General features: G+C 40.5%; 2 protein-coding genes and 1 pseudogene across 2 annotated transcripts; all 3 read left to right on the top strand.

Moving 5' to 3' along the window:
* Positions 1-2,091: 2,091 nt before the first annotated feature.
* LOC143569726 (F-box/FBD/LRR-repeat protein At1g13570-like) lies at positions 2,092-3,436 on the top strand (annotated as a pseudogene).
* Positions 3,437-5,996: 2,560 nt separating this feature from the next.
* Positions 5,997-7,173, top strand: LOC143569725 (F-box/FBD/LRR-repeat protein At1g13570-like). The gene is made up of 2 exons (XM_077055567.1): positions 5,997-6,809; positions 6,937-7,173. The coding sequence occupies exons 1-2, from the start codon at positions 6,012-6,014 to the stop codon at positions 7,171-7,173; spliced, it is 1,035 nt and encodes a 344-aa protein (XP_076911682.1). The 5' UTR covers positions 5,997-6,011.
* A 2,568-nt stretch (positions 7,174-9,741) lies between these two features.
* On the top strand, positions 9,742-11,318 carry LOC143569702 (beta-1,6-galactosyltransferase GALT29A-like). The gene has a single exon (XM_077055550.1). The coding sequence runs from the start codon at positions 9,955-9,957 to the stop codon at positions 11,113-11,115; it is 1,161 nt and encodes a 386-aa protein (XP_076911665.1). The 5' UTR covers positions 9,742-9,954; the 3' UTR covers positions 11,116-11,318.
* Positions 11,319-20,293: the final 8,975 nt, after the last annotated feature.

The raw sequence follows: 20,293 nt of genomic DNA, 5'->3' as shown, positions 1-20,293 counted from the left end.
TTATAAGCCACTAGAACAGTAGTGATTTTCAAAGAGACTTTTTGTTAGATTGGTAAGAATGTTCTTCAATAATATTCCTTATTGAGTATAACCTTTAGCAATCAGACAAATCTAATGTATTAACGTTTCCATTCAGATTAGTTTAGTTTTGAACTCTTTTTCGATCTTTCGGGCAATTCAATCAAATCTCAAGCGTTATTATGATTAATGGAGTCAAGCTTATCAATAATAGTTTAATTCCATTTAAAAGATTGATTGATGCTAGCTAATGCTTCTAAGTTAGAGATATGATCGATTAAATTTTCCAGTATTCATTTCAAGTTCAGCCACAGAGGATACATAATCATCAAAGTTAGTAGGTTTATTAGACCTAGTCCTAAATGACCTCATGATTGAATATTGGGTTTATAATGTGTTTTCATTTTCAAGTATACTAGGAGCATTATAGATTTTTTAAGTGTCTATGAGTTGGTGTACTAGTGGTGTAATGGGAGTTAATATCGGCATAAGCTTTAACGAGTCCCCACCCCCCCCCCCCCCCTACTTATGGCAAGTCATTATGTCATGATAATGCATGACTTTTACCACTCCTATTGACGTTAGAAATCTTTAGGAATTCAGTGTGCTTAGGGTCAACAACAAATTCTAATAGAGAAACAACTTAAATATGTTTGCGTTAGTTTCTCTTATTGAGGATTAATTTAGTTTTGGAAAGAAATCTAAGAGTGCTCACAGTTAAGTATCGCTTAAACTTTGTTAGGAGCATCATTAAATTCTTGATGAGATAAGTTGTGATGGAGTAGTGTCTTGTACAAGAGGCACACAGAGGTGTAATCGGAGGTAAGATCAAGTTTTTCTTCCCCCCACCTCTTGCAAGTTACGATTAAGACTCTTAACTTAAAATAAGGAAGACTTGTGGCGGCTAGGTAGGGCTTGGTGCTAGCCCATATCGTTACTACGAAAGTTGGTTGATATTCTATAAGCCTACGACTTACCCCTTTGTAAATAGTTTTAAGTATTTAATCAATCTTTTAACAAGCCAAAAAGCAAGGATATGAGAGAGAGATTGAAAGAGAATAATATGATTAATATGCATAGGGAGTGAAACTTCATGACCAAACTAATCTATATTAGTGGTTAACAACCATAACAATAAATACAACAATACTTGTATATATAGCACAAAAAAATCTAATATTTAAGAGAAGTATAAATATAATTACCATAGTGGGGATCACGAGTCCTTCATTCAAATTTGCTGATCAAATCCATTAACCCTATTCGTGGTCCACGTTGCACTGTCTGGTTCCACCATATTTGTCCTTGACACGACAAGATCAGCCGTTTTGCCAAGTATGATTGACAATTAAGATAGGTACCGTATCTATACTAAAAAAATACTGAAACCGAAAAGGAGTAAAACTATAAACTACCGACTATGGTTCGGTTGGTACCTGTCGGTATCGGTATCATTAAAATATGGAACCAAAGTGCGCTGATACCGAAAACATGAAGACCGAATACCGGCATTGATATGGCCGGATATTGATGTATCGTTGGTACTTCATATTGGTGTGGTTTGGCACAGTATCGGTACTACAAAAATTTCATTCATATATATGTCTGTGTGACATAGGCAGTTTTTACTAGTTGAAACTAATGAATTGAAAGACTTATGTTTTATGATTTAATTGAAGATGTCAGATTTATCTTTATTTTTTTTATTAATTAAAGTGGTTTACATGCATCCTCGTTCATCAACAAGTCATACCTTTCATTTTATTATTTAGAATAAGTATACCATTTATAAGGGTTTCTATACATGTTGTAACTATTTAAAGAGGCATTATTAAGTATCGTCTACCAATGAGGTTGGTGGTCCATTGTTAAAGGCAAAACCTTTTAAACACGAAGGGTTTAGGAGGTTGAGTTCAAGTCTCCAGAAAACAAAAATCAGACATCCAAAAAAACAAAGTATCACATTTTATTTTAAATCAATATTTACTCTTTACAGTAACTATATTTGCAGCATTAAGTATCGTCTTTGAAAAAAAATAGCTCGGGATGGAAGCAAAACGTTTGCGTTCTGATATGATAAGCAACCTTCCTTCTTCCATAATAGAAACCATCTTATCTCTTCTTCCATTTAAAGAGGCAGCAAGGATAAGTATCCTCGCTAGGGAATGGAGATATTATTGGACCAAATACCCGAAACTTGAATTTGTTGCAAATAAAGTAAAATTTTCAAGTTGGGATGATGATGAGGAACGCATGACTCGAGAAGATCGTAAAATTGTAAATGCTATAAACCAAGTTATGCCAATTTACCGGGGTCCAATACAAGAGTTTTCCCTATCCATGTATGCCTTTGACCCGTGTGTTGAAGTCGATCGTATTATAGATTATTTGCCAAGGAACAATACTACTCTCAAGAAATTAACAGTTGATATGTGTGGGTATTGTTTACCTAAATCTATTTTCTCCTTGTATAACTTAACCGACCTGTATCTCCATCACTGTCATCTTGATGTTCCGCCAACATTTAGTGGTTTTGGTAGCCTTGCAAACTTATACTTGGCGAATGTAATCATCAATAAACAAATGCTTTTGCTTTTCCTATCAAGTTGCCCATTACTTAAGACCGTCATTCTGGTAAGTTCTTACTACAATTTAAAATCGATCATCATGGGCTTTCATCTTATTTGAATGACGTATGTTGCTGCAGACTCCTAATCTTGAAAGCTTGCCAGACATTGATGATTTCAATGTTATCAAGCTGTTCGAGTGTTAGCCTATGATTGAAACTTTGACAATTGATCTTCTAATGTTAAAGGTAATATTTTTCGCATGTTTATAGTTGATTCAACCTTTTCACTTATGGTTAATCTTTTGTTTGCTATGGTTCAAGCATTTTGCCCAAGGCAGAGTTCCTAACAAGCTTCCAGCTGCATTAGTCCACCTTAAATACTTACGTATTATAGATAGGCCTTCGTATTACATGTACAGAAATCCTTGTTATGCTTTTTTGATCAGAAGCAGCCTGAACCTGGAGAAACTTAAGCTGATGGTAAATGACATAAATCTATCCTGTGTGTATCTTGTTTATTTACAAAAAATAATAATAATAATAATAATAATAATACATTACTCATGACTCTTGTAGATTTATCCTGATCTATATGGGAGATTTGATAAAGCGGAAAGTTATTCAGATATGTGGTTGGAACATTTGAATGAGCTAGAGATTCAATTTTGTGCAAGAAGGCATAGCTTGGATTTAGTGAAGCTTATCTTGGCTAAGTCACCTGTGTTGAAGAAGCTAAAGATACTGCGTTGGTACAAGGTTACTAAGGATGAAGAGTTGGAGCTTGTTGAAATGTTTTTACGATCTCCACGTGCATCACCGGTGATTGAAGTAATTGTTGAAAGAGATTGAGTTTTCTGAAATGTTTTAACCTTGGTTAATGTATTGGATTTTTTTCGAAGTATTTCGCCTGTTGGATGTTTACAACTTTTAAAATGTTAACTGGTTTAGGAGGGTATGTGCATTTTATATGTGATTCTACTCATTTGACCTGACTTTAATTTTCCTTTTTACTTCATGTTGACAGGGTCATATTGTACATCTTTGCTTAAGCAAATTGCACATAACGATCAACACTGCGAGCAATGAATTGTGTGCACGCACCGACTACTTATTGTACTATATATACAGAATAATTAACAATATGAAATTTTAAACGTATGTGCATTATACCAAGTATCAAGATAAATACTTCTCTAAATGGTTGAGGGTCTAGTTTCATGATTATTAAAAACGTGTAAATTTAAGAGTAAGATTAAAGGGCGTGCTGGGTGAACGATCAAGCATGGCCTAAACGTTTGAGGGGCCCTATATTATTTTTCCTTCTTTTACATATATAAGATAGTTCGGTTATTATATGGCTTTTTATCAATATGATCGTGAAAGCTTTCCGAATAGGTGTATGATTCTGTTAGCTTAACCAAAGCTTTTTCTACATTTGGATTGTCATCTTATGAAAATAAGAACCCGAACTCAATTGTGTCCTTCCTGAGGAGCCAACCGAAGTGACTCTTTCTTTGATTATCTTTTACCATTAGTTGGTTCACTTTATTTATTTAGCTAAATATCATTTTAAAGCCTCATTATTTGAATTTGATTAGACGATGACTGTTTTACGTATTGAAAGCCTTTGTGTTCTTGGACAATACCGGAATCTTACCAAAAGATATAATACTCGTATGATGGATTCACTTTCCTTCTGTATATCATAGTGAGCAGACATACTAAATCGTGTTTATAAATTTAACCTTTTTTTATGTTTAGAAATCATCAATCAGTTATATATACCACCACGAGCAAAATGTAGGGACTTTTCATCATGTAATTTAAATTCACCTTTACACTTTTGCCTATTAGAAAAATTCGTTAAGGGTTTTCACTTTCTTCAACCATTGTAAAACTAGTATAAATACCACACTTCATAGATACTACTAGGGATGACCTCTGGCCGGTAACGGTCTCAAATTTCCGGATCTCGAATTTTTTAAGAACTTGGCATCTGTAGGCAAAAATTCCGAAAATAGCGTTACTCTCTAATGCAGCGGTAAAACAATAGCGAAGATCGAATCACGTTGATTCTAAGAATTCCCGTGATGAACTTCCAAACTCCCAAATCTCACCCAAAGGTCAGGGAAAATGAAGAGAAAATACTTTATTAATTAAATTCAAGTCTCTCTTTTCAAATTACATTACAATCATATAAATAGACTTTCAAAATCGAAATGGGCCCGAAAAAGGCCATGGGCCAAACACAAACCCAAAAACAAAAATTAAAAACTGATGAAAAAACAATAAAATGCCCATAACTTATTTAGGAGGCGTTTTTGGGCTTCAGACAAGGCACAAACCGCCGTAGGCTGTTTGCCACAACGTGCTCCTCGTCTCAAGCTTTGATTTGACTGGTCGTGGGCCTGAAACGGAGCTTCGTAGGCCAAGTTATGCCCGTTTTCATGGGCCGCCTTTGGAAGCGCGATCATGGGCCTCCAAATATAACATGGCACACTCTTTAATACTTGGGCCTCCATCACTCTCCCGATCCCGATGTTCTTAAAAAACTTGATAGTTGTACCGAAATGCTCGTTTTGGTACCGGTTTTGTACCATTTGGTCATCCCTAGATACTACTACCTTAACCAAAGACAATCATTTAAAAGTAGTATTGCTTAACATTTAAAAAAATCAAATGGTTTTTGAGCCGAGACGAGATTGTTCAATTACATTTCAAGCATAGACAGGCTCGACTCGGCTCGCTTAAGTCCAAATTTTAACCTTTTATAGCCAAAATCAGAAGCCCAATTTTAATCTTCTATAGCCCAAATAGTCATTCAAGATCCATCCCAAATCAGCAATGCAGTACTTGCAGATACTTCTATATCTGCCACTGTATCAATCATTGGTGCCCTCACTTGCATTTTGCAGCTTGGATGGTTAGGTTTCTGCAAGCTGCATCTTCTAAACTGATTCAAATTAAACTGGTAATCTTCTGAACTTGTATTGATTTACTCCAAATCAATGTGCATATTTTATGTGACTAGTATTCTAGTAAAACACATGTACAAGTGTAAGGAAACAGGGTAAAGAATTAGAAGAATCATTTTAACAATGTCATTATGAAAAATAAAACATAAATATGTTCAATAATGCTATTTATCTTTGTGATTTAGAAAATATATAGTATTAATTACTTGGCAGTAAATCCATAAGACAAATCTAACTCATTCTTCTCATTTGCATACAAACACTAAAATACCTTGATTGATTTTTGTAGTGAAGTGTTATGTACTCTATTTAAAAAATAACAATCCCTGCATCATATTACAATATTCAAATAAGAAAGTATAAATTATAAAGCCCATGTATTGAACATAGTCGATCGTATATTTGTTTTCACGGTTGTTAATATTGTAGCATCAAGAATATATTCTCAGATGGACATGTTCAACAAGCTTCCTCAAACCATGATAGAAAACATTCTATGTCGTATACCGATTCAAGAGGCCGCAAGGACAAGCATCCTTGCTAAGGAATGGAGGTACCATTGGACCAAAATCCCTAAACTTGTGCTTGACGAGGATATGTTTAACGTATCAAGTTGTGTGGATGATGCACCGCCACCAGAGGAAAGGCTTTATAACTTACAAACTCTAAGGAAAGGGAAAAGCTATTGGTGTAAACTATACTACGCTTATTATCAAATTTTGTTAAAACATGAGGGTCCAATAGATGAGTTCACCCTTAGGGTTTGTGCATACGATGAATGCGTTGAAATCGCATATATAGTATCTTATTTATTAAGAAACTATAGTGTCAAGACATTAACACTAGAACTTTTTTGGGGGTATGTGTTACCCTTACCTGTCTTCTCGTTTCAACAGTTAACGGAACTACATCTCATTGGCTGTGACCTTGCCTACAAAACAATAACATCCAATGTATTCGATAGCCTTACAAGCTTATACATGAGTAATGTAATCACTACAAAAAAGGCGTTTCTACATCTATTTAGATGTCCATTGCTTAAGAGCTTAACTATTGTAAGTTCTAGTAAAAATAGAATATTGATCCTCATAGGCTTTCATGGTGTACCTCAATATTGCAAGTTGTTGCAGATTACTGATTCACAAGCTTTTGATGATTCACAAGATTTTGACGATTACACCATCACCGATCTATTTGAGTGTTTCCCTATGGTTGAAAATCTGTCTATTTGCCTCTTGATAATGGAGGTAATTGATTCAACTCAAATTTTATTTTATTTTATTTTTTGTATGTATTCGATATTTGTTGTGACGAAGTTTCTAATTAATCTTTTTTTATGCATATAATCAACCATTGTATTGGCTATGGTTCAAGTATTTTGAAAAAGGCGGGGTTCCAAAAGAGCTTCCAACGACATTAATTCACCTCAAATACGTGCATATTATTGAGATGAGTTTCATTTACGAATATGGGTTACCTTTCCTTCTCTTTCTGATTAGAAGCTCCCCGAACATGGAAAAGCTTAAGCTACGGGTGAATGGCTATTATGTTTGTGAGGATCTAGTTCTCCGGTCTCAGAAATGCTCTTCTACACTCATAACTCATAGGTAGCGTTTGGTTTGCAAGAATGGAGGATGTAATGAAATGACTCATTGTGAGGTAACGGAGAAAAGTGTGTTTGGTTGATCAAATGAATGGAATGACTCATTACCTAGTCCATTCTATTCCCTTTAAAATACCCCAATTTCATTCCCTCCATACCCCCATGTTTTTTTTCATTCCATTCCCTCCTTCACCCTACATCACCTCCACCACCCTCCCACCACCACCACCACCACCACCTACCATGGCCGCCACCTGCCACCAACCACCACCATCGTCGTCCACCTTCGCCACCACCCACCTCCACCCACCATCGCCATCAGTGCCCGCCACCCAGCACCGCCAGCCGCCCACCGTCACCGCTGTCCACCGCCGCCGCCACTGCCACCAACCGCCCACCGTCACCGCTGTCCACCGCCATCGCCATCAGTGCCAACCACCCGCCGCATTAATCAATCATCGCCCCACCATCACACCCGCCGCCCACCACCACCTCCACTGTTACTGCCATCACCCACCCCACCTCCACCCCACTACCACCACCCACCTCCAACCACCATTATCTCGTTGCCCACCACCACCCGCCACCCATCATCACCGCCCATCAATGCAAAACCGCCACCTACCTCCCACCACCACTACTCAGTACCATTTTAATTTTATTTTTTCTTTTTTCCAACCTACCAAACAATGCAAAGTAATGATTCATTTCATTCCTATGTGGTGACCAAACATTTCATAGGAATGGTAATAACTCATTCCATCCTTTGTCCATTTCCATTACAACGTTCATTACATTCCATCATCCATTCCATTACCTCATACCAAACAGACCCATAGATTGTTCGAATGTTTTGTTGGAGCATCTTAACAAGTTAGAGATTTTAGACTTGAGGAACAAAGACACGAAGGCTGCCTTGGATTTTGTAAAGTTTATGATGTTCAAGTCACCTGTGCTCAAGAAGGTGAGGGTATCCCTTAAGAAGGGCTTTGACAAAGAAGACGAAGAGTTGCAGGTTTCCGAAGGTCTCTTATCGTTACAAAGTGCATCGCCGGTGGTAGAAATCATTGTTGAAAATTGAAGTTTAGTTTATATATGGACATATTCAATGCAATTTTAGTTGTAACGACTAATTGTTAACCAGCCAAGTAGAAATATTTTCATGGACTTGTGTAACCGTAGGCATCAAGGAATGTAATGGTGGAGAATAACAATTAGGGCTTATCAAATATTCGGATGACAATTTTTTGGAAGTTTCTTTCCACCATTATATTATTTGATATTGTATTGGGTTGGGCTATATTTCTTGGCTAAAGATGTAATTGAGTTGGTCTAAATGACAAAATTCAAATAGCCATTATGTGATATACGGTTTAAAATTGAAATTAAAATATGGTATGGTTAAAGATAATGAAGCAAACTTGTAAGTTGGTTGAATTGTGTTTAAAATATGTAAATCTCTTAAAATTAAGTGTCTTAATTTGCAATTATCTCATGTATGTCTACTTTATTTAGTACATCTAATTTTTGTTTTTGATAAATAGGTCATGCTTATGCATTGTGATATACTTGTAATAATACATAATCAACTTATAGTAAATAATGTAGGTGTTCATAAACTGCTGATAAGGACCGAATCGTTCAAACCGAAGCAAATCGATCAATTTAAGATTTAGGTTGTTTGGTTTTCACTTTTTAACGGTCTGGTTTTGTCTGAAACTTTGAATCAACGTTTAACCTTTTAAATACTTAACACAAACAAATGATTTTGAAGAAAAAAATGGATCAAACTACTAAAATAGATAAACCAAAGTAGTTCGGTTGACCCACCCAACCCCGGTAGTTTGATTTGTTGCTCTTCAAAACCGTGGTTAGCAATTCAACCTAAAATTTTCGTCAAAACCAATTTCATAAACATCTATATAAATAATGACAAAATTCATTATAAAACAATACAAGCTTAACCATAATCGTAATTCTACACAAATTATTGAAAGTGTGTTCTAAATAAACAACACTATTTTTCTTTTCTTAAAAACACCTAACTAACAAACCCACCCTCTAATCATACTTCTAAACTATACATCAATGTTCAACATTTCACAAATCAACCCCCTATTGATGTGATTTGCTAGTATTCGACCGTATATAAAGAGCATATGTTCGTAAACCACACGATATTCTAAGTTATATACTCGTATACCAGAATTATACATCTTTATAAAAGATCTATATACACCTATACAAAATAGAATGATTGTGGGAGAAAAAAAAAAGATTGTGTAAATAAGATATCTTTATTATTAATATATACCATTATTATTTTCTAATAGATTTAGATCCAACCACAACCATATGTCCATATATGTTTTTAAAACATGTTATTGCACATTGTCCTTGTCTTCATCTCTCCCCCACATATAAGTTCTAAACAACAACAATAATAAATGTTTTCTAGAAAAATGGAAAGATAGTGACAATCAAGCAGCACTAATCACACTCACACCCTTTTAAGTCTTCAACAATAAAAACATAAACTCAAGTTCCATCTACTTACTTCACCCCATAACATCTTTAACCCTCAACACCCACTTGCTAGATTCCCCAAATCTTCACATTCTCCTATCCAATCTCCACTCATTTTACAATGAACAACAACAACCCAACAACAGGTTTGGTTTCTTGCTTAGATCTAAGTTGACTCACCGTCGACCCAAGAAAAAAAAGTAGTTGTTAATAATAATATTAATACTAATACTATTACTAATATTATTATTAATAATAATAATATGAAGAGATCAGTTCGTCCTATATTTAGTATAGTGTTTCTTCTCACCGCCGCCGCCACTCTATGCTTTAAAATCTTGGTTTCCGGCGGCGGCGGCGGCGGTAGAGAGTTTGTATACAATGGTTTGGCTAAGCAAAAGCCTTTGCCGGTGGTAAATGAGACAATATTAAAATTTGCAGCTATAGATTTAGCTGAAGATTCATTGAGGCAAGATGTAGAGCACTTGGTAGACGGTAATTTCCGCGGGTTAACGAGCGGTCGCCACCGCTCGTTCCTGTGGTCCGGGAAGTACCGGATCGATATTCGGGCTCGTTCGGCTAGAGGTGTGCCAATTCAGCTCCGGTCCCCGGAGTTTTACCGACTCTGGTTGGATTTCCGGGGACATTTGCAGAATTGGTGGTTTCGCCCTAATGTAATGTCGGGTTTGGTTAACATTGTCAAGGTTTTAAACCCTGGGAATGTTAATATTAATGTTAATTCAAGTAGGTATAAGACTTGTGCTGTGGTGGGAAATAGTGGGATTTTGTTGACTGCTGAATTGGGTCATGTGATTGATAGTCATGAGTTTGTTATTAGATTAAACAATGCGAGGATACGCGGGTTTGAAAGGAATGTGGGTTCGAAGACGAGTCTCTCGTTTGTGAATAGTAATATTTTGCATTTATGTGCGCGTCGAGAGAGTTGTTATTGCCACCCGTATGGCAAGAAAGTGGCTATAATGATGTACATGTGTCAAATGGTTCATTTTCTTGATTATGTTGTGTGTAATTCGTCGCACAAGGCGCCGTTGTTGATAACCGACCCGCAGTTTGATATCTTGTGTGCACGGATTGTGAAGTATTATTCGGTTTCTAGGTTTGTGAAAGAGACTGGGAAGGCGTTAGAGGACTGGGTGGGTTCACATGATGGATCGAATTTTCATTATTCGTCGGGTATGCAGGCGGTGATGCTTGCTTTAGGGATTTGTGAAAATGTTAGTATTTTTGGGTTTGGGAAGTCGGATTCGGCTAAGCATCATTATCATACGAATCAAAAGGGGGAGCTTCATATGCACGATTATGAAGCGGAATATGATTTGTATCGGGATCTTGTTGAGAGGCCTGAGGCGGTACCGTTTATTTCAGATAAGTTCAAGTTCCCTCGCGTTGTTATACATAGATGACACATTATATATACATGTTATTGTTGTTACAAATGGTTCTACATGGTTGAACTTGATGAATTGTTTTTGTTAAATTCTCTCAATTGTAAGTGTCCCTTTGGGGAATTAGTTACCAGTTAGTTACCAATGATACTTTTAAGAGGATGGTAAAGCTGTACAAGAATACAAGATGTAAAAGTGAACATAGAATTTGAAGTAACTCATGTTTCTTGTTGTGAATTGAATCTTGAAGATTTTTGTTTTAAGGATTATGAAAAAAAAAAATAACTAGGGATAGTGGTTGTAGATTGAATGGTTGATAAAATTTTTGAGGATTTGTGTAAGACACAAGTTTCTTAAAATATTTTTTTTGTGTATCGTGTAAAAGACGCATATATCTATTTTTGGGAATACAATATCCATAGTAGTTTTTACAGCCTGAAGGGGTATGTACCCGCCTTAACATCGAGCGGGGCGGGTCAACCCACAAGATATAGACAAGAGGCTTGAAATCAGGATGTCATGAAGACACAAAGCCAAAACCTATGCGCGTAGCGCATATCACATATGCTCACGCATCACATATGCTCACGCATATCACATCTGCGCGTGGCGCATATCACATGCTCACGCATATCACATCTGCGCGTGGCGCATATCACATATGCTCACGCATATTACATATGCTTACGCATATCACATGCTCACGCATATCACATCTGCGCATGAAACATCTGCGCGTGAGAATAAAGAGAAGACCTTGCGCATCCCCGGGATAGGCGCATAAAAGACAACACAACAAATGAGACAATAGTCTAATCCAAATCAGGATAAGGACAACCATGATTGTACTCATCAGACAACCTTCCATAAGGTATCTTTTAAGGAATAAAGAATGTGCTGATGTTGACAGCTGCCAATGAAGGGTGGACAACTCAGCAAGACCCATGTGCCACCACGTGATGGCACATGGGTCAGGTAAAATACCTTGGTCAGAGAATAATCAATGAAAAAGCACCAGGTGTCCTAAGTACACGTGGCGCGAAGCAATAGGAGGAGGCCAAAAAGGCCCTAATTAGGTCTGAGCCCAATCATTGGAAACCCTAATACTATAAATACCACACCACCTCCACAGTTGGAGTCAAGCAAGAAATATATTCTGAATCCCTTACTCATTTTCACATTCTTATCTTCTCCTGCAATATCTTATTCTCACACCGGAGGGTTATCCCAAAGAGGACCCCTCTGTCCCTTTCTGAGGGGTAAGCTCACGGTGCTGTTCGTTTTGTAGGTGGAAGAACTCGTATCTCGGAAAGCCATCGGTGATATAGCACACTCATACCCGAGGAACGTAGATCGAATACAAGTAAGTCGATACACGTTTCTTCATTGGCGCCATCACCTGTTACAACGGCAACAAAACCACTATTTCATCAGTTTTCTCTCTGAAAATCTTCACCATGGTTTCCGGTGTTCGAAACAATGATCAAATTCTGGAGGATAATGAGCTTGAAGATGTTAATGAGGGACATCAGGTGCTGAGGGCGCCGCGTGACACTGCGCGCACCACCAGTAACCATCCCTTCAACACAACACCTCATAGCCAGACTGAAACTCCCCCAGACGATCTCACGTACCAAAATCTGACTGGTACAAAACAAAAAGGACCAATGAGTCCGGAAGTTGAAACCAATGACCCTAAAGAATGGCTCATAAACGAACAACGGCGTTTAATGGACAAATACAATGAGCTGGTAAAACACAAAAAGTTAGCCGACTTAACACAAAGGCTCGCATTTGATAAACAAACCATTCAGGGAACAACAAAAAAGGCCCGCGCGCCGGAAGACGGTCATTCTGTTCACACCGAACACGCTGATATTAGTGATAAGGAAGAGGTGCACAGCATGAGGAAGACGCGTGATACTCATGCAGGAGGTTCACAGCTTCGCGCACACATGAACATAGCACCTGGAGCCAAAACTGATATGGATCTATACACACCATACAACCCACAAGCGAAAGAGCAAGTGGACGTAACCACACCATATAGGCCAGCCATCTTGGTAAAACATTCAAAATTCACTGAGCGCATTGCGAAGGCTCCCATTCAACACAAAACCAAGATGCCAAGTGGTTTAGGCAAGTACGATGGTACAACAGATCCAGATGATTTCTTACAAGGTTTTTACAACACTGGAAACCTAGAAAGCTGGACGATGCCAACATGGTGTCACATGTTTGCTCGCTGCCTCACGGGCGCAGTGCGTGTCTGGTTCGAAAGCTTGCCGACAGGACAAATCGATGGGTTCGAAGAGCTATTGGAAAAGTTCCAGGCTCACTTTGTACAGCAGCGCAGACACACGCGCGACCCCGATGACATCATGCACTGCGTGCGCAGGAATGATGAAACCATTGAGGACTACATAACTCGTTTCAATCAGGAATCTCTTGCAATTGGAGGCATCACTGAACAACTCTTGCGCGTTGCCTTTATACAAGGTGCGCGCAGCGATCAACTCCGCAGAGCTGTCGTGAGCAGAGAAGGCATGCCAACCACTTGGGCTAAGCTTATGGAAGCATCGCGAGTTTTCGCGCGAAATGAAAAACAAATTGCCCAAGACAGAGCAAGAGATAGAGGGCATCAAACAGAAGCACCACGCAACAATGAGAGTAGGGGCAAACAAAACTCCGTATGGTCCAGGTTGCAACAAACCAATTATTCTCCCGCATAAAAGCAAGCGCAACAAAGTTCACCCCAGCCCCAAAAAGACATTCTTAATCGCGGAGAGGGTGACAAGAAGGAAGGCGGCAGAGAGCCTAATAGACCTCTACCAAGAATATGGACTCCCCTCACCAAAACGCCTTCGCAAGTGTTAAGCACAGAGAATGTCCAGTTTAAAAGCCCCAGGCCATTACTCCATAAGGGACCACCAAACAGTGGCAAATATTGTGAGTTTCACAAATCCACAGGGCACAACACCGATGCATGCCACCATTTGAAGGATGCGATCAAAAAAGAGGTGAAATCAGGCAAGTTGGCTCACCTAGTAAAAAACCCAAGACCAGAGAACGAACAACCAGACGGAGCCTCAGCCAGTAAAAAATTCAAAAGAATCTGTGTAGCTGAAGGAGGAAGGCAAGGGCAAAGATCGAGGAAGATAAGCGCGCAAATCCAAGGGGATTGGCGCGAGCAACAAGTAATCTTTCCAAGAATCAGATGAGGCCCGTCTATCAGCAGTCCTCTAGTCATCACTGCACACATCGCTCATTATGAGGTGTCAAGAGTCCTGGTGGACACCGGTAGTGAGTCAGACATCATGTATGAGCAATGTTTCAGGAAGTTGGATCCAGAGGACCAAGCAAGGCTCGAAGTTGTGAGTGCACCAATCTCAGGTGTCTCAAACGAAATTATTCACCCCCTAGGTCAGATACAATTCGAACTAACTATGGGGGATGAGAAGCACAAGCGAGCTGAAATTGTCAACTTTCTGGTCTTGCCCACCACTTCATACCATAGTATGATCTTGGGTAGAGGAACGATTGCCCAATTCTACGCCATACCGTCACCAGCGCATGGCGCGTTGGGGTTCCCAACACCAACAGGAGTAACATTTGTGTATCGAGATCATTTATGCGCAGTAACAAGTATGCCTCGAGAAGGGAGAATGAAGCTTCCAGTGGCAAACAACGCGCCAGAGGAATAGATTCTCAACCCAAAATTCCCAGAACAAACAATCACAATCGGAGCTACGATATCAGATGACACAAGGATGAGAATGAAAAGATTGCTTACAACGTATACGTCAGTCTTCGCGTGGCAACATTCTGATATGACTGGGGTTCCGCGAGACCTGGCGCAGCACTCTCTCAACACATTCAAGTCTGTAGAGCCAATTGCTCAAAAGAAAAGAGTCATCGTGAGCGACAATGGCAAACAATTCACTGACAGGAAAATATCCAGTTGGCTCAAGGAATTGCACATCAACCAGGTCTTCACTTCAGTATACCACCCTCAAGGGAATGGCCAAGTGGAACGCGCGAACCAGAGCTTGCTGAATGGGCTGAAGAAAAGGTTGGAGGGAGAGTCCCATGCATGGGTCGAGGAGTTACCTAATGTCCTGTGGGCGCACAGGACATTAAGCAAAACCAGCAATGGCGAGTCCCCGTTAAGCCTAACCTATGGAACGGAGGCTATGATTCCAGCAGAAATTGGATGCCCATCCTATAGAGTGCTCATGATGAGTAAGACGGATAATGAGCAAGAAAGGAGGTTGGATCTCAATTTACTTGAAGGGCGCAGAGAGGCGGCTATCATCAGTGAAGCCAAATACAAGAAAAAACTAGAAAAATATTACAATCAGCGCGTGAAAGAATGCCACTTCAAGAAGAATGATTTTGTCCTTCGAAACAATGAAGCTAGTCGCGCAATACCCCCGGAAAGATGTCTCCCAACTGGGAGGGACCTTATCAAGTCTCGGAAGAATTGGGAAAAGGCGCATACGCTTTAAAAGATTTAAATGGACAGAAGATCCCGCGCACATGGAACGCAGCACAACTTAGAAAATGTTTCATGTAAAAGTTGTCAAGTTTGTAATCAAGGCTTTTTAAGCCATTATGAATAATGATACGCGCTATTTTCTCTTAATATGCGTTTTATTACCTTTTGCATACATGTTTCACACTTCCCTTTATTAATTTTGAGCAATATAACAACATTGTATTGACATCAAACTAAAAATAAAACGAAGTAAAACATACATGCGCGAGCTTCAAGCTCAAACGCGTTAACGAGTTTTAACTCTAAAACGTTAGGGCCTTAGCCCAATAATATGAGCCTTAGCTCAGGGCCTTAGCCCAATAATATGAGCCTTAGCTCAAATTACTCATAGCATCCATCCTACGTATTGCGCAGCTGGACCATAAAAAACCTAAGCACAACTAAGGCAAAGCACATGCCAAAGAATAGTTGTTAAGGTCTCAGGTCGGGGCCGCGCATGGGATTATAATGGATATAAGCAGAGTAACACATACTGACACGTAAAGGCTAAAAAACTCATTCATAATTCCCTATAATAAATGCACGATAACGTCGCTCAAAAGAGGAACAATGAAATGCTAAGGCACGTGTCAGCATATTCAGAATATTGCAAAATAACTTGAAATATGACAACTGTTAAGGATTAAATAAAATAATTTCCTTACAGCCTTGTCCAAGTTTCAATGTGTAAGCATACCTTATATTCAACGAGCACAAACATGCAATATAAAGAGACGAATTGGGAATGCGCAAGATGCGAATAAGGGAAAAACAAAATTTCATTCCACAAACATGGAAGTTTACAAATTTACAAATGATGAGGTAAAAACTACAAATACAAAAAAAAAACAAGATGGGCTTTTCAAGTCTCTATATCAATATCAGCCTCTTCATCGTCCTCATCATTACTTCCTCCCTCAGCATCTGGCGCAGCCCGCTCCTCGTCATCTCCAAACTTACCATAATCAAGCTGTTAGTCTTGAATATAGTCGTCTTCTATTATGATAGCGTCAGGAGTAGGTCCTTTGGCCACGCCAGAGCCGCTGGCAGAGGTAGCGTTGCCCGCGCCATCATCATTGCTACCAGTCCCTTCACATTCATCAAGTAATTTCTTTAAAGCGCCAAGATCGGGCTGGTCAGCAAGCGCGGCTATTTGCAAGTCACAAGGAACAGTATGAGTACAAAAGATTATGAAAATAAGTCAAGTAAACTCATTAAGGTTAAAATACCTGCTCAAGGATGGGAATTGGAGTATTCAGGTACTTCTCCCCCACCTCAGCCATGTCAATGCAGACAACGTCGAGCTGATAAGGGTAGTCGGATGGATTCTTCTTTAGCATGCCATATTCATAACCATCCTTAAACCCTTCAGCTCGACCCACCAAGCGCGACGCCGCATTACAATCCATCACAAGGGTCTGAAACTCGTCTGAGTATTTCATCGCATAAGCGCAACGAGTCACACCCTGTGAAATCAGCCATTGACGGTCCTGCGCGAGGGAAGAAACAGACGTCTCAAGAGCAGGATCTGAGAGTTTAACAACTCAACAGTTTCCTTGGCTTGTTTTAGCTCTTCTTTGTCAGACGCCGCTGCCGCCAAGGCTTCATTCTTTTCCGCTCGTGCAGCATCGAGCTCTTTCTTCAGGCGCGCAACCTCACTCTCCAATAAAGATTTGTCAGTATTAACCTGCGCAATAGTTTGGTCACGTGCCTCTGCTTCCAACTCCAGGTCACGCGCTCGACGCGCGTACTTGGCCGCGTCTGCCTCTGCCGCTTGCAGTTTCTCCCGCGCAGCTTGCAGCTCAAGCCCGCGCTTCACAAAAGCAGCGTTGGCACTTGCCCGGTTCTCGCTAAGTTCTGCTTGGAGTTTCTCAGCCCTCTCTCGGGCATCAGAAAGATTCCAAGCAGAAATCTTAGCCTTTTGCTTGGCCTCCGCAAGGGCATTACGTTTATATAATCATTGCGAAGCTCTTGGGAGGCAGCAAAGAACGCAGACCCAGCAAAAAGGTGGTCATTAAGCAAGTCCACGCGAGCGCGGTCCTCTTGAAACCTCCTTTCAGCTGGAGGAACAGAGTGAGCCTAAAAGTCTTCACATACGCCAATGGATTGGAATGAGCTCTCTTCAGTGATATTCCAGCTCGGGCGGTATATGTGATCGGCTCCCTACAAACACAAAGCAACGCAAAGAAAGGTTTTAGTTATCTAAACACTAATTTGGAAGTCTGCACAGCGGAGCAAAATAAACTTATACCTGCGGAGAACCGGCAGAAAGGTTAGCGCCAGCTGGCGAGCTCCTGCCCGCCCCATGAGAAAAAGGCCGCGCCACGAAATCTCGTGGCGCTATAGGGCTTACGCGGCCACCATCAGAATCTTCAAAATTAACCTCCTCATCATCCTCTATAACAGGTCTCTTCTCCTGCGACTTGGAAAAATAAAAAATAGTCTCACGAGGAGGGCTGCGCGCAGGAGGAGGTGAGCGAGGTCTTGACGCTGTTAGATCAGCGCGTAAAATAGTCTCGTGCTTCTTAGTGATCCCAATGAGAGGAGATTCAGTACTTGTTGGAGCAGGAGCAGAACTAACGGCGCCAGCGCTAGCAGTGCCACCAGCAGCTTGTGTGCCTGCTATAATTCCTATTAAAAAACCAACAAGGAGAAATGATTCATGACTTGAACTAAAGGAAAAAATCAGACAATCAAAGTGCAATAAATACCTTGGCGCACCGCAGTCCGCGAATTAAACATCGCCATGAAGTCCATTTTCCCCCTTTTCAAGGGTAAAACAGGGGACTTCAAAACAACCTTCGGCGTAGCCTCGGCACCTTGCTGCGCCTGAGGTTGAGCCACCAACGTTGCCGGCTCTACAAACACTTGAGTGAACAAAGCTTCATTAATGACTATCAGAATCACGCTCATAAAACCACAAAAAATAAACAAAGTATACCTGTTGGAGAAGACGAAACAGCAGGCACAGCACCGTTTCCCTTGTCCGCCGCGCGCAGAGACGAGGTGGCGGCACCATACCTCGTGTGGACGGGAGGACTGCCCACACCTTGAGGCAAAGAAGACGAGGAAAACTTGGAAGTAAAACCCTTGGTTTTCTCAAGTCCCTTCACCTGAGTAGGAGGAAGATTCTGGGCAACAGAGGCATCATCTTTTTTCTGTTTTTTACTGGCCCCTGCGCCAGTTTTGCCTTTAGCCTTGCGCTTGAGTTTTTGCGCTTCAGCTTCTTCCTCCTCCACTTCCTCTTCCACAAGCTCCAACTCATAATTAGCGAGCGTATCTACAATACGCGCAACAGAAATGTTAAAACCAAATTTGGTACTCTAAGGGCCTAAGCACAAATACAAAGGCTTACCAGGCGCATCGCTGTAAAAACAAAATTCTAAATCGACAGGGATGAACATATCATCGAAGCGATCAGGGAAAGCAACTTCCCCAGCGCTCAGCGCGACAGAGCCACCTTCCGTATGCTCGTCATAGGCGGCGTGGATGTATTCCTTGCTTTCTGCATAACACAAGACAAGTGATATCAGCAAAACGAATTATACTCGCGCAAAATTAATGCAATGAACAAACAACCCACCTGAGCCATCAACATGGATGACAGGCTCAGTCCCGCTGTCAATTCACCTCTTGCTCATGCCAACCCCCACCAACGCTTCCTCGCAAATTTTCCTGGTGGGGGATGGTTCGGCAGATAACTTCTTAACCCACGCGCCAGATGGATTCTTAAGAACGTCATCATCCGCGGGCGCGGAAGTAATCGCGCGCATAGTCATGCGGATGGGAATCACACCAGCCTTGATATAAAAGAATTTTTCAGCCCAGTCATGAAGGCTTTTGAAGGAAACAGTGCAGCACTTAACCTTCTGACTGCGCGGTGTGAATGAGAACCAAGAATCTTGGATTTTCGGCTTATAAAAATATTGAAAGCGCCGAGGGGTGGGCTCCTCGCGCTGAGCTTTGCACATGAACTCAAAATGAGTCATGCGCACTAGTCCACAGGGATGAACCTGAGATATATGAATCCCGTAAAACTAGAGGAGCGCACCTATAAACCTCGTCATTGGAAGACGAAGATTACAGTGGGTGAAAAAATGAGAGTATAAAGAGATATAGCCGGCGGGAGGATCCGCCGCCGTTTGCCCGGTCGCCGGGAGTAGACAGCCATACTCAGGGAGAAAACCCTGAGAGGCGACGAGATTATCAAAGTCAGATTGTTTCAACTTGCAGGGAATCTCATCCCATCTCTTCACCGCCTTGTTCTTCCCTCCCTCCTCCGACGAGGCCTCGGCAACCCGTTTACCCTTGCCGGTCTTCTTCAAAGTAGACATAACCACTGATTTTACACGGCCTTTACTAGGGAAAATTGTGGTGTCTGGGTTATCAGATATACAATTGCGAATCGAACAATATGGTTACTTTAAGCACGGAAATCTGGAAGCAACGATAATGGCTCTTAATCGGAATGTAAATTGAAGAAACAAAAGCTCTGGAAATGACAATGGAGATGAAGAAAAAACCGTTCAAAAGGTTTGGTTTTATAGGCCCAGGGGAGAGAAAGAGAAACAAGTAATAATCAGATCTACGCTCACGCGCCCCCACGCGCAGGCGTAGGCCAACATAAGCGCGACACGTGTTCCTGACACTGTATGAGGA

The sequence above is a fragment of the Bidens hawaiensis genome, unplaced genomic scaffold (genome assembly GCF_021521415.1).
Source record: "Bidens hawaiensis isolate Kalapana, Puna unplaced genomic scaffold, B.hawaiensis_p1.1 tig00024638_1, whole genome shotgun sequence".
NCBI lineage: Eukaryota > Viridiplantae > Streptophyta > Magnoliopsida > Asterales > Asteraceae > Bidens > Bidens hawaiensis.
Note: the sequence above shows the minus strand (reverse complement) of the source record. Positions and strands in the feature narration are given on the sequence as shown.

Excerpts from the sequence above, each read along its gene's own strand:
- LOC143569725 (XM_077055567.1), top strand. The coding sequence starts at position 6,012 with ATGGACATGTTCAACAAGCTTCCTCAAACCATGATAGAAAACATTCTA. Across the intron at positions 6,810-6,936 it reads TTTGCCTCTTGATAATGGAG|TATTTTGAAAAAGGCGGGGT; the intron begins GTAATTGATTCA and ends CTATGGTTCAAG.
- LOC143569702 (XM_077055550.1), top strand. The coding sequence starts at position 9,955 with ATGAAGAGATCAGTTCGTCCTATATTTAGTATAGTGTTTCTTCTCACC.